This window comes from Physeter macrocephalus, chromosome 1 (genome assembly GCF_002837175.3).
Source record: "Physeter macrocephalus isolate SW-GA chromosome 1, ASM283717v5, whole genome shotgun sequence".
Lineage (NCBI taxonomy): Eukaryota > Metazoa > Chordata > Mammalia > Artiodactyla > Physeteridae > Physeter > Physeter macrocephalus.
The window spans coordinates 122342670-122358233 of NC_041214.2; the positions used below are offsets into that span (position 1 = coordinate 122342670).

The 15564-nt window shown below is 35.8% G+C and overlaps 1 protein-coding gene across 1 annotated transcript in view; it reads right to left on the reverse strand.

Moving 5' to 3' along the window:
- CADM2 (cell adhesion molecule 2) overlaps nucleotides 1–15564 on the reverse strand; it is a 315109-nt gene that overhangs the window by 151546 nt on the left and 147999 nt on the right. The window contains exons 4-5 of the mRNA XM_028496901.1: nucleotides 13693–13845; nucleotides 11388–11525 (exon numbers count right to left, since the gene is read on the reverse strand). Coding sequence (XP_028352702.1) covers nucleotides 11388–11525; nucleotides 13693–13845 — 291 coding nt within the window. The remainder of the gene's footprint in view (nucleotides 1–11387; nucleotides 11526–13692; nucleotides 13846–15564) is intronic.

Here is a 15564-nt window from a genome sequence, read left to right on the forward strand (position 1 = left end):
AAAAAGAATAAAATACCTAGGAATAAACCTACCTAGGGAGACAAAAGACCTGTAGGCAGAAAACTATAAGACACTGATGAAAGAAATTAAAGATGACCCCAACAGATGGAGAGATATACCATGTTCTTGGATTGGAAGAATCAATGTTGTGAAAATGACTATACTACCCAAAGCAATCTACAGATTCAATGCAATGCCTATCAAATTACCAATGGCATTTTTTATGGAACTAGAACAAATCATCTTATAATTTATATGGAGACACAAAAGACCCCGAATAGCCAAAACAGTCTTGAGGGAAAAAAACAGAGCTGGAGGAATCAGACTCCCTGACTTCAGACTATACTACAAAGCTACAGCAATCAAGACAATATGGTACTGGCACAAAAACAGAAACACAGATCAATGGAACAAGACAGATAGCCCAGAGATAAACCCACACACCTATGGTCAACTAATCTATGACCATGGAGGCAAAGATATAAAATGGAGAAAACACAGTCTCTTCAATAAGCTGTGCTGGGAAAACTGGACAGCTACATGTAAAAGAAAGACATTAGAACACTCCCTAACACCATACCCAAAAATAAACTCAAAATGGATTCAAGACCTAAATGTAAGACCGGACACAATAAAACTCTTAGAGGAAAACATAATGCAAATCAAAAGTAAAATGAGATATCACCTCACACCAGTTAGAATGGCCATCATCAAGAAATCTACAAACAATAAATGCTGAAGAGGGTGTAAAGAAAAGGGAACCCTCTTGCACTGTTGGTGGGAATGTAAATTGACACAGCCACTATGGAGAACAGTATGGAGGTTCCTTAAAAAACTAAAAATAAAATTACAGTTTAGACACAGATGTAGAGAACAAACATATGGACACCAAGGGGGGAGAACCGCAGTGGAGTGGGGATGGTGGTGTGCTGAATTGGGCGATTGGGATTGACATGTATACCCTGATGTGTATAAAACTGATGACTAATAAGAACCTGCAGTATGAAAAAACAAACAAACAAACAGAAATAAACAACTAATACTAAACTTTCTTGGGGTTATTTGTATGGAAATATGTTAATATAATGTTTCAGACATTATATGAAATCTCTAAAAATCTTATATGTTCTGGTATAATGTTATAAGTCATGTCTAGTTATTACTTTAAAATGTATATCTCAGAAATAACTAAATTTCCTTGTCAATTGCATTATTATGGAATTTCATCAAATCTTTAACCATGGTCATTTTTAAGTCTTTTGTAATTTACAGACAGTTCTGGGTGTACTCTGATGCTTTTGCAAAAATGTTCCTATAAAAGGGTTCCATCTTCAAGGAATTCATGGAAAAGACTGACAAGTACAGGTTTCTGGTAACTGACTATACTGCTGAACTGAATGAATAAGCATTTTCAGAACTCTATAATTTTTGTGACTTTCTGTTTGAATAATAAAAAAAAAAATCCCACAATCACTCAGAGGCAAAAAATACACAAATCAATTTTCACTGCAAAGCAAAGGAGCTGTTACAGTGGAGGATTACTGGACTGAATGTCAATATTATGACATAGTATGAGTGTGTTTCGTGTTTGGTAATTGCAATCATTGTTGCTTTTGTTGTGGTTATCCATTTACAATGTTTGGTGTCAGTTGATTTAGCTCTTGTAAAAATAAAATACGTGTGTGTGTGTGTGTGTGTGTGTGTGTGTGTGTGTGTGTGTGTGTGAATAAATAAATAAATAAATAAATAAAACCATTGATTAAAAACATGAATTAACAACAAAGAAAAACATTATTTTGTCGATAGAATGCTCATTCTTGACAATAAGTAAAATCCAGTCAAAGATTTATACTTACTTATCTCATTATATACAAGCTGGAACTTTTCTTTCCATTTCCACAATAATGTATAACAGCACTGAATTTCTATAGCTAAATCAAATAACTTTTAGCTTTAAAACTAGCAGAAGTATTAATATAAAATATTTTGTCAAAGTGAGTATGGATACATTTTACACTTATTCATGTTCATCCCCTTAAATGTATTATATCATGTTAAAACAAATAAGCAATCAGATAAAATTAAAACATACTACCATTTAGATAAAAGTTTTATTTCTCTACATTTCAAAAACAAAGGCAAAATAACTTTTGCTTCCAGCCTAGCAGAATAACAAAGTTGGATTTACCTCTTATCTGTAAACAAGAGTTTTCAAGATATTGAACATAACAATAATGGACAGTTATCCCAGAGAGATGGAAAATGAATGAGATGAACCCTAAAATTTGTCCCTGCTTAAGGCCTTGAGAGATTTTCTAGACTGTGGTGTGTGGAAGGAAACCCATGCAGACCATGGTGGCCTCCCTGAGTTACGCTGATGGATCTGGGTGTCTAAGAAGGCCACAGCAGCTAGAGTTTATAGGGCAGAGTATCAAAAACGAAAGAGCTACACAAAGAGATGACTCGAGACATCTGCAGTGTCCCTCACAGTATTTGGCAAAGTAATTATTGATCCGTGTATCTGTGTGAAGAAAGTGTTTGGGGCTAGGACAAGAACTATCAAAAAGGATTAGAGGAAATAGTACATGATGCTTACACAGGCAGGGAATAATGCCTGTTCTAACTAACCTGACTGAAAAAAACTCATAATTGGTACCCTGGGCACTCAGATGATTTTATCTGAGTAATGAGAATTAAGTAATTCTAAGAATAAAAGCTGCTCTGGTCCCACCTAAGAAATTTAAAAGAGGCTCTGAAAGTATTAAACTCTAAATTACTTAACCAGAACAAAGCTTAAGAATACTTATAGGAATAGGAGAACATTCAGTACCAGAAAGGTAAAACTTATAATGTCTGGAATCCAATCAAAAAATACTCTGCATCCAAAGAAGCAGGAAAATGCTATCTATAATGAGATCAATCAATCTATCAAAACTGACCTAGAAATAATACAGCTGAGAGAAAGAAAAGACAAGGGCATTGAAAATATAAAATCACTCAAAATACATGCAAAACCTAAAAATATGAAATTTTTGGAAGTAATTCTTTGTGATCTTGGATTAGGTAAAAACATCTTACATATAATAACAAAGCATGATTCAAAAAAGTAAAAAATAATAATACTAAAATTTAAAAGTTGGATTTCATGAAGGAGTACAACCACTTTGAAAAATCGTTTGGAAATGCCTTTAAAAATTAAACATGTGGGGGATTCCCTGGTGGTGCAGTGGTTGAGAGTCCGCCTGCCGATGCAGGGGACACGGGTTCGTGCACCGGTCCGGGAAGATCCCACATGCCGTGGAGTGGCTGGGCCCGTGAGCCATGGCCGCTGAGCCTGCGCGTCCGGAGCTTGTGCTCCGCAATGGGAGAGGCCACAGCAGAGGGAGGCCCGCGTACCACACACACACACACACACACACACACACACACACACACACACACACACAAAATTAAACATGTGTCTTCTATATGACCCAGCCATTCTGCTCCTAGGCATTTACACAAGAGAAATAAGAGCATAGGTACATATAAAGACTTACACCCAAATGTTCATAGCAGCTTTACTGCAATGGCCCCAAACAGTAAACAACCCAAATGTCTATCCCCAGATAAATGGATAAACAAATTATAGTACAGATACATACAGTAGAATATGAATCAGCAATAGACAGCAACAACCTTTATATATGCAACATGGATGAATCTCAGAATATTCATCCTGAGGGAAATAAATCAAAGACGAGTATATACTATATGATTTGATTTATATAAAATTCTAGAAAATGTAATCTATAATGACATAAAGTAGAATAGTGGTTTCCTGGAAGTGAGATGGGGGGTGGCCAAAGAAGGCCAGGAGGAAGGAATTATGAAGGTGTATGAACAAACTTTTGTAGATGATGAATATGTTCATTATCCTGATCGTAGTGATGGTCTCATCACCATATACACTTGTGAAATAATACCAAACTGCACAAATAAAATATGTGTAGATTGTTTTCTGTCCATTATATCTCAATAAAGTTGCTTTTAAAAAATAAGACATTTTTTAAAGTTTCTCAAAGATTTTTGGTGATCATTTGCTTTCATCAGCCATTCACTCTCAGATGAAACAACTGTTTTATCTCTTTCCAGAAAGATGTTTTATGTATCTCATTGTATCTTGAGAGAGTCTTGAGGTAATACAGTCAACAGCAGTTAGAAAACCCCAGGTGGTATGTACACACACACACACACACACACACACACACCTCACTTACAGGTATTACTAATGCTACTTCTTTTTCTCATTTAATATGGGGTCCAGCATGATTCAGATTTAAATGGCAAGGACACTTTCAAAGCAGTAAGTTTAAACAAAAGAACTCAAAAAATCATTGATATATGGTATACTCTGTAAGTTTAAACACTAACACTTTTAATTAATCCTTATCACACGTGATACAGGAGTTTTAAGCTCAGGGCACACAAATATCTCCTTTTTATTTTCTTTTGTGTTTAGCTCAAGAGAATTCACAATCTCTGTTATTACATGTTAGTATTTCATTTATTTAAATTAAGGCTTTGTGCAACTGACATTAAATGAAGTATTAGGCCAAAACTAGTTTTACAACACCAGGGAGAGTATTTAAATTAAATATATAATTACTGTTTCTCAAAGTAGATTCCACAAAGTTCAATGCAAGAAACACAAAACAAATTTTAAAAATTATATGGCCAAAGAATACTGCTAAGATGTTGTCTAACAGAAATTTGCATTAATTCTCAGAAATGTTAAAGCACTAAAGTGCATTTTGATTTAGTTTTAGAGAATCTCCCTCTAAGAACAGATGCATAAAGGACATAGAATATCGAGTCATTTTCTAAACTTATTAGATTAGGACCTCCTCTCTTTCTTTCTTTGAATATCTATTAATACTTGGCTTACTGGTCTCTAATTCTATGCATTCTCAAACTATAGTGAGCCTAAGTGTCAACAGAGGTACTTAATAAATATTAGGACTTCTAGGCTTGACAGCCAGAAATTCTGATTTTAAAGGTCTACATTGAGACCAGGAATCTTCATTTTTCTAACTAGTACCTCAGGTGATTGTAATCCGAGCAGTCTAAAGGCTCCCTTTTAAGAAACACAACATTCAGAAATTCACTCTCAAGTTTCCAAATGCTGAAAAATTATTTACTAAGTAGCTTATAGTACAATTATACTATATTTAGCCAACCTGAAAATGAGCTGCTGCATTATTTTTGATTAACACTAAAGTGTATGTGAAGAGCCTGTTCACACAGGGCAACGCAGCTAAAGTCTGTTTAAGCTTGATGGTCCAACATTTGAAACAAACAATGTATACTAAGTAAATAACACTTGAAGAATACAGGCAATACTATTAGGCACTGACAAGCTTCAGTGACTCCCCACAAAGTCAGGCTTTGATGAATATGCAGGTTACTACATAGCATGATTCTCAGGGTCAGAAGGAAGTACTGAGGGGGTTTCTGTTGGGAGTGTGCTGCACAAATAAAGGGTAATAACTATTTATAAAGGCTAAAACTAAAAATGTCCTTCAGAAGAGATGATAGACCTTTGTGTTGTCAGAATCCCTTTCTTAATCATAAGTCACCTAACTCCAAAAGCCTGCTAAGTTTAACTTTTAGATTCTACCAATACAGTTACTTCAATCTCAAAGAATAAACATATTATCATTTATTTCTGAACTAATTTCTCCTAATGCCTTTCTTATTTCCACATGTTCACTAAACAAGTTGTGTTGGCACCCAAATTGCGTTGTCTTTGACCCTTGTTTTTGCTCCATCTCCCAGACTCATTCACCAAGTTCACCTGGAATTTGTCTTCTCCTTTAAATCCATCCATTTAAAAAAATGCCATTTCATCCATTAGTTCAGGGCCTTACTAATTCATGTTTGAAATGTCCCTTAAATATTCTTCCCGCCTTCAGCTTTCTTCCCCAATTCAAGTGCTGGGTCTTAGAATTGGAATATTCAAGCTCATTCTTTGTCAGATGTGTGACTATGAGAAATCATTCTGCCTTTCTGGATCTCAGTTTCCTGCTACTGGTACATAATAAATGATTAAAAGCTTAGTGTCCTAAAGCAATATGCATTTATTATCTCACAATTTCTATGGATTAAGAGTCCAGATAGGGCTTATCCTGGTCCTCCTCTCAGTGTCACCAGGCTGAAATCATGGTGTTGGCTGAGGCTGTGATTCCCTTTAGAGTCCTCTACAAACTCACTGATTGTTGGCAAATTTACTTCCTTGATGCTGTATGTCCGAGGTCCCCATTTTCTCACTAGCTGCCACCCAGGAACAGCTCCTAGAGGTCACCCACAGTTCTTTGTCACATGGCGCCTATAGACAGTACACACATGGCTCTTCGCTTTCTTCCAGGCCAGGAGGAGGATGTCTGACTCTTTATTCTTTTATAAAAATTTCACCTCATTATGTCAGGTTTCCCTTAGTAATCTCCCTTTGATGAACTCAAAAGGGATCCATAATTATATCTGTAAAATCCCTTTTGCCATGTAAGGTAACATGATCAACATGATCAAGGCAGTGATATCACATATATTCTCAAGTCCTTCCTACACTCCAGGGGAAAAGATTATACAAAAATGTGGGTCATTGAGGGTTCTCACAGAATTCTGCCTAACACATTCATGTAAAAGCTAGTTGGCTGGAAAAGAAAATCTTAGGATTTTATATGATAACTGCTCAAACTACAAGTTACTAAACTTATACATGGAATGGAAAGTTTATACAAGTTCTCAGGACACCGATAGATTTAGGAAGGCAATACACATTTTTCCCCTACACTAAATGGCAAAAATTCCAACTTCCTAGCTACACAGAAGATTAAAAGCTACAGTGAAACCCCCTGCAGTTTTGAATACAGAGCTGCCCAGAGGCACCAAAGGGATTTCTGAGTCAGGCTCATCAGGAGGAAAAAGGAGACTTAGATGAAAATTATGATTATTCATTCCACCATTTAAAGCGTATAGCAGAAAGTGTTTCACCACTGCCTACAGAATAAATTCCAAACTCCTTAATCTGGAGTAAAAGATCTTCCATGACTTAACTGGACCCTACCTTCCTGTTTATCTCTCATGTCTGTATCAAACAGAAAGTTTCAGTTCCTTCAAACAATCACATGCTTTTACTCTGCATAAACACATAGTTTCTTTCTTTAGAATGCTCTACCACCTACTTTTACCCACAACCCATATAGTGAATTCCATTCATCATTTAAGATCCATTTATTCATTTAACATATACTTACTGAGTACTCTCATTCATCACCGAACTCTCGTCTTTACCTCTGCCACAAAGTAGGGCACATCTCTGCTTCTTGTTTTGTACAAAAACTGTAGCCAGTTCATATGTCTGTTACTATACTTGTTAGATCTTATGTTTATATGTCCAGCCCCCAAAAGTGAATACCTTAAAGAAATAATTCTGTTTTGGTTATATTTCTAGGACTAATTCAGGGATTGTGACAACTCACCAATCATGGTTTGCTCAAGATAGTAATAATAATGATAACAATAATAATAATATCTAAAATATGTTCAGTGATCCCTTATACTGTGAAAACACTTTATACATATTGGCTTGTATGAAATCCTTGCAATAGTACTTTGAGGCAAGCTTTATAATCCTCATTTATTAGATGAGAAAACTAAAGTTCAGAGACAGAGGCAAGACTTCAATATGTTACTGATACTTCTCAACATTATGTTCTCTATATACCAGTGTGGTCCCCAAACAGAAGCATCATCATCAGTCACAAATTCAACACACTGCTAAATATATGTGTTCTCGGTTTCCAACCCAGATCTACTCAGAAAATCTGGGGTCAGGTCCCTATAATCTGAGTTTTAATAGGCCCTGGAGGTGATGATGATGCCTGCTAAAGTTTGAGAACCATGCTGTATAATCTAACATGGAAATATCCTGTCCAAGAAAATGTGATCACCTAGGACTATGAAACAACTTTCTCCCAGAAACATGGTGATTAAATTCATATGTTATATAATAATGGAGAAAAAATGTACAGAACAATGACTCCTCCTGAAATCAGAAGTCACTTTGAAAGCCCCTACCTCTATCATACAGAGTCTGAAACTTCACACAGTGTCAATATGCTGAACTGGCCAGTGCTTAGTTAAAACGTACGGAAAATAATACTTTCCCTTGACTGTAATAACTACTTTGGGATTTACATAATGTTATACATTCCTCTTTATAGGAAAGTATTTCTCATAGCTGGTTTTATCACCCCAAAGGCATTTTAAACATCTCCAGGTCAAGGTTCTTGTTTTCTTCATTTGGATATTCACTCATGCACCATAGAATGCTGTATAATTGGGACACATTTTAACAACTTCTTATCGAATTGAATTTAACTGGATTTGATTAGCCTATCTTTTCCAATTCTTTATACTAGGGAGTGTCTTTTTAAAAAATCTCAAGTGATATTATAGTAAAAATTGTTACATGATAATAGGAAGTCAAATTTTTATTTCTGAAAAGACAAGAGTGCAAGATAAGGATAGAACACTCCTTTCAGTGAGGTGTATCTGCTGAGGGATTTTAGAGCGAACTTTCACTTCACATGTATAGAGCACAGCAATAGCAATGAATGTGCATTCTGTATAGAGTACTAAATACAGCATATTTGCCTATACACCTATAAAAACATTTTAGAGAACTCAGGAAGTTCACCATATCATTGTAAAGACAAACTATGTAAACATGCAAAATAAGAGTTATAAACAAATAAAGAGCTATATAGATGAATTCAAGTGTAGGAATAATAAATGCTCTATTAACGGCCATGCATTGAAGAACACAGAAAAAACAAATCTTCACTACTTCTGAATAGAACACAGAACCAAATGCTGATTCTGTATATGGTTTTCTCTTGATTTTCATTCTAGTCTTGATTCAGATAATTTTAAAGTATGGTGTTTATAAGATCAAAATTTCATGCTTTAACATATAAACAAAAGTCCCCTCTCTACCTAGTTTATGAATAAATCTGGCATTCAGAGCAGAAGCCAAATTTGTCAAAAATTAAGATATTTTATAAAAATATTTTAAATGAAAACATTATGCATTTCTCATAAGGCTACAATGTTAAAAACAATTAACCAATATTAATGACTAGTATGTTAGTCTCTGACCTCCCTGAGGATATATTTATCTGAAACACAAATAAAATGGTAAGAAATTAAGAGAAACTCACTCACTCACTAACTAATTATGTCAAAATTCAGAAAGAGATGCATGTAGGTAATAAAACAATTTAACCTAAGGAGAGTATGTAAGAAGAACATTCTTTTTTTTTTTTTTTTTTTGTGGTACGCGGGCCTCTCACTGTTGTGGCCTCTCCCGTTGCGGAGCACAGGCTCCGGACGCGCAGGCTCAGCGACCGTGGCTCACGGGCCCAGCCGCTCCGCGGCATGTGGGGTCTTCCCAGACCGGGGCGCGAACCGGCGTCCCCTGCATCGGCAGGCGGATTCTCAACCACTGTGCCACCAGGGAAGCCCCAGAACATTCTAACATAACCCAAGCCTTTCACATAGAAAACCATCTGATCTGTAAGAATTCACTGCCAGGAGCTTTCTTATAGGCCAAAGAAATCGGATTTTAAACTTATCCTCCAGGTTAGGACTTTCAATCAGAAGTGCTTACGCAGAAAAAATGGCTGGATTAGAACCTTGTCATAGTAAGATAACTCTGGATACAGTGTAGAGGGTCCATTTAGAAAAGCTCCAACCAAGACTAGACATTTAACACACTAACCTAAACAAATATATCCTAAAGGCAGAATTAGAATGGATGGTACTGAGCCCTGGCAGAATATAAGAGCAAGTTTAATTTAGCAAAGTGATGTATCTAACTTGTGAAATGGGTGTTTGTACTTCTCCAAAGTTAGTCCAATAAAATGTATTTATTAGAAGTTCTAAAGTAAAGGTAGTAATTATGGATAAATTACAGATAGTTCCTTGTTTGGGGAAAAAAATATAAAGAGAGAAAGTAATTAAAATAGAAAAGAGGTAGAAAAATTGTATGGATTGTAAACCCATAATTTCTTAGTAATATAGGCAATTCTACCTGTTGGGCCTCCATGCCTAAGTAAGATACTTGAATTACAAGTTAAAATAACCAGAATGGCTTGCATCAACCTATCTCCTAGAAGGTTATCTTGAGAATAATACATATTACTATAAAAATAGGAAAAATTTTTAACAAGCATAATAGATGATTCTTATATTTGGGTTTTAATGTACATGTGATGTCAGGTCCAAGATTTCTGTATGTGGGGTACAAAAACCACTACCAGACTTACTAGCCATCTCCTCTATAAACACAAATCCACCCTAAAAGTGTGTGTGTGTGCACGTGTGTGTTTAAGTGTATGAAGTAAGAGCAGAATTATGCTGAATATTTACATTTCTGTGCATTTTTACTGAGACAAGCACATTATTTTACCCTGTGTGTGAACTACTGAAAAACAGATTTATTGATGCTTAGCTAGTTTTATTCTCAAACTTTGTATTTTCAGAACCAACAAGTTGAAGAAATAATTCATGGAGTTTCTCTGTCTATAATCTAAATACTACAGATGAGCTCTAAAATAATCACATCTAACATGAACACTTAGCACATGCTATTGTCAAGTACGAATCTATGTGTTTTTTATATATGAACTTATTTATTTCTCCAAGTTTCCCACTAGATATATATCATTTTTTAAAAGATTTATTATTTATTTATTTAATCTATTTTTGGCGGCGTAGGGTCTTAGTTGCCACGCGCAGGCTCTTCCTTGAGGCATTCTAAACACTCGTTGCGATGCTCGGGCTCTTCGTTGCGGCGCGCGGGCTTCCCTCTAGTTGTGGTGTGCGGGTTGGTTTTCTCTTCTCTAGTTGTGGTGCACAGGCTCCAGGGCGTGTGGGCTCTGTAGTTTGGGGCCCGCAGGCTCTCTAGTTGAGGCGCTCGAGCTCAGTAGGTGTGGTGCACGGGCTTAGTTGCCCCGCGGAATGTGGGATCTTAGTTCCCTGACCAGGGATCAAACCCACGTCCCCTGCATTATAAGGTGGATTCTTTACCCCTGGATCACCAGGAAAGTCTCTAGATATATATCATTTAAAAACTGTTTTACATAAGAGAAAAATGGGGCACACAGAGATGATATTAATATACCTTGTAAAATTATCTAATTTAAGGTAAATCTGGTTCAAATTACACTTAATCAGAAAGTGACTGTGGTTTGAAAAGAAAAATGTAAAATGCCCTGAATCTAACACTTCACACTAGTTTCAGCACATTAATTTTGATTTGGAGACCTTTCCCCATTCCTTACCTTTAATCTCTTTGTCATTTTTGAACCATCTTATATCAGCTGCAGGTTTACTACCAGATGTTTTACAAGTCAGCTGCATCAAGTCTCCCTCCATAACTGGGGATGAAAATCCGCTAATTTGAGGCTTCTCAGGAACACCTGAAATTTAAGCAAATGAATGAAATAAAAATTAATCTCCAGGGTTGATTTGTTCTTACGACTATTACTTTCACAAACAAAGCTAAACTGGGTGTTTAACTGAAAATAACTTCAATCAAGAATAATGAACCAAAACATAATAATAATAAACTGCTATATAATAAAATAAATAAAATATATAGCGAGATATATATACACAAACATACAAACACATATGTGTGTCTGTGTAAATATGCTTATGTGTGTGTATATTATCCAGAAAGCATTTAAAATGAGTTTAGTTAGTTTTTTTAAATTAAATTTTACCTGCTGAAATACTCTTTGTAATCTTAAAAACAACCATATCTTAAGATTTACCAGTGTGGGGATTTAAGTAGGTAGATTGTTTGCATTGGGCAAAAAAAAAATCCACAAAGCATATTTCTTCATTCTTTAGCAAACTGTGATTTAACCAAAATAGCACATTTCATTCCTGATTTCAGCATTCTTAAAGCTTAAAAAATATTTTATCCTCTGTGTACTTTTTTCTAGAAAATGCATTTTGGAATAAGGGATTCATTAATAATTGCAACTATACTTATTTTTCTGATTCTTCTAAAGTAGAGAATATCTCTTGGTGTCATTTGTATTAGAAATGTAAATGCAGTTTTGGGGAGCATGATACGTATTATTTTTAATGCTAGTTAATGCCAGCTACTTATTACCTTTTCTAGTCCAAATCATCCAATGAATAAGCAGATAACTAATATTCAGAGATAGACATTGATGATTTAAATAATAGAACATTACACATTTTGGAGGCAATAATATTCTGCTGTCATGACAGAGGTCTATTAAAATTTATTCTAAAAGTATTCAGTAATAAAGGCAGACTGAAAGTTTCTTTGTATTATTTAATTCAGTTTGAAAAAAATAAAATGTAAGAATGTTGGAAGGCACCAATAAAAGAAATACAAACTAAAACAACAACAAGAACAACAAAGATAAATGACAGATCAACATACTCCATTAGCTGGCTAGCTTTTTTTTCTTCGTTCACCTTCATATAGCTTTTTTAAAAAAATAAAACGTCACATCACCATTTAATAAACTGAAATTAGCCACTTTCCTATTTCTTGGGGTCTCAAGTTGGCTCTCTACAGAACATACATTAATCTTAAGCAGCTGCTATCCTGAGATACTCCATTTAGTGGGTGTATTTTGTCCTTAATGGCAAACTTGTGAAGATTTTTATACAATAGTCCCAGTGGGACTTGCAAAGAAACATATTTCATATCCTATGCACAAAACCAATTCACTAGCAGGATTAACTTTAATATTCTCACCCAAAAGAACAGCATGCATTAGTTCGTTTAAATGCAGTGTTTTGCCTTTATCTATCAAAAAAGGAAGGCAAGATAGGGGAAAAAAAAATCAATCTTTAAATTCTTCTAACTTGTTCAGTACACAGGTGTGTTTCAATGAACTCCAGCAATTTCAGCTGATTGGGCCACTGAAGTCTGTGGAATCACAGAGAGCTGTGAGCTGCAAGCTTATTTCCTCAGAAACTCTATGAATGTATTGCTTTTTGATGTCACTATAACCTTTAGAAAAATGACCCAATACTTAGAGAATACAAAAACAAAGAAGCTACAAGCTGCATGCGCAAGCGACATTATGTACTTCATTTAGTAATCTAGAAAACTACAAAGCTAAAAGGCAAGAAGACAAATAGAAATGTTAGGGTCATTTAAATACACTAAAATACACAAATGGTCATATTTGGAAGCCAATAGATATTAGGGAAGATCCCATTAGGTGACTGATGATAAGGTGGAGGAGCATCTGATAGACACATTGAATTAATTATGTTCATTATTCTATCACTTTATAAAAGGATTACCATGTATACAATATAGAGATGATTTGACACAAAGGAATTTAGTTGAAAATCAAGAAACCTGGTGTCTATTGCTGGCTAAGAAACAAAATGGCTGTTTGCTCTTGGGAAGTCATACAAATCTTTACACCCCTCTTTATCTATTTATAAAATGGGGGAAATGACTAAGTGATTTTTTTAATGCTTTTTGATGATCCTCAAAGTGTAGATTTGTTATTGAATCATGTTGCTGTAGCTGTACACATCTCTCTGGCTTGTGATCACATGGTGTTAGTCCCTTGCACTTACCCAGAACAGTGAGATAGGCCTTGGAAGTTTTGACAGGCATTGTAAATAAAGAACAGGTGTACTGTCCTTCATCAGAGAGAGAGACATCACTGACGCTGATACTCAGTTCATGCCAGGAAGCCCGAACCAGCTCGATCCTATTGTCCCTTAAAGCTGGAAAAAGAAAATACTGAAAATGTGAATAACATTAGGAAAAGTCGCTACTGTTAGGATACATATTTTTAGCACAACACAGTAAACATTTTCTTTGGCCATATGTCTAAATCTGGTTTCCTGAAACGTTTTAAAGGAAGGTTTAAATATATTGAAATATTTTATCAGATTTAAAAATCTAAGTAGAATTAAATGTTCCTTAATGTTCTGAGAAATAACTTTTTAATTAAATGATTGACTGCATCTAGTAAGTACAATACCTTGGATGAGGTAGATATTGATGGTGACAAAAATGGCTTTCCTTCACAAAGTCTTTCATGAGTTGTCAGTACCAAGAAAAGCTGTAAACAAAAAAGTTCACTTCTATGCCTAGAAAAATTTGGGAAAACTATGACTGCTCAATTCCTTCTAGGAAACCAACAATGAACCTTAGCATATTGAAAGTTCTCTGCAGTAGAGACACCTGTTAAACTTTTTTAAAATCAGAGCTAACTTTCAGCTGAAAAACACCTGTAGTGTACCTGATGTTAAATTTGCTCTGACTGGTTGCTGCCTCTACTGTACTGTCTGTTAAATACTTTTAATATATTCTTTGGTTCAAACCACCTTTTCTATTACAGAACACTTGTTTTCACAGATCTCTTACGCATCTTGCTTATTTATGCTTCTTTTAAATAATTTTGGGAAAAGCATTAAAAAACTTAAATATCACTATATGTTCCACTAAGGACAGCTATAAAACCAGGAATTAAGCAAGAAATGACTAAAGGAGTACTCTGAAAGGTAGAAAGAGGAAAGGGGACTGGTTAGGGATACCAGAACCTAAGGAATAACACAGTGTCTCTCTAACCAATTGTAAAAGGCATTTGAGGCCTGGCTTCTCCCAACCATAACCTAGCAACAGAAGGTGGCCTAGGTAGACTCTTTTTTTTTTTTTTTTTTTTTTTGCGGTACGCGGGCCTCTCACTGCTGTGGCCTCTCCCGTTGCGGAGCACAGGCTCCGGACGGGGCACGAACCCGTGTACCCTGCGTCGGCAGGCGGACTCTCAACCACTGCGCCACCAGGGAAGCCCGTAGACTCATTTTTATCGCAGAGCAAATGGGATTCCCACCAAGAACTTCGGGAGAGACTGGGCCACGCCCAAGGGGAATCAATCGGGAGCATCACTGTCATGGAAAGCAATCTCTTTTTCCATTGGGCTGGAGACTCCCCTTCCCTACTGAGAGACAATGGTCAATTGGGCAGCACAGGCAGTGGGTCAATCCTTCTATAACAATTACCCAGCCCTTGAAGTGATCTTTGATGAGCTAAAGAACCATTTATCCCACCTAGAACCATCAGGAAGCCTTGCTTCCTTAGGTGGCACCAGTAGGGATCAGTACAACTCCTGGTGGAAACAGACAACTCAAAGTGACCAAATAGCACCACAAAGGCTCTGAAAATTAAATTGTTGGTGGAACCATAGCCCGCAAATGTAAGCCAGGACCTGTGTGCTGAACCTAAATAGAATAGAAGATGTAAATAGTATCCAGAGTCTCCTAACACAATAACAAAAATGTCCAGGATGTGATAAAAAAAGAATTACTGGTCACACCAAATACCAGGCAAAACATAACTTGAATGAGAAAAAATAATCCACAGATGCTAATACTGAGTTGAAACGGATGTTAGAATTACCTGACAGAGAATTTAAAGAAGCCATCATAAAATTACTTTAA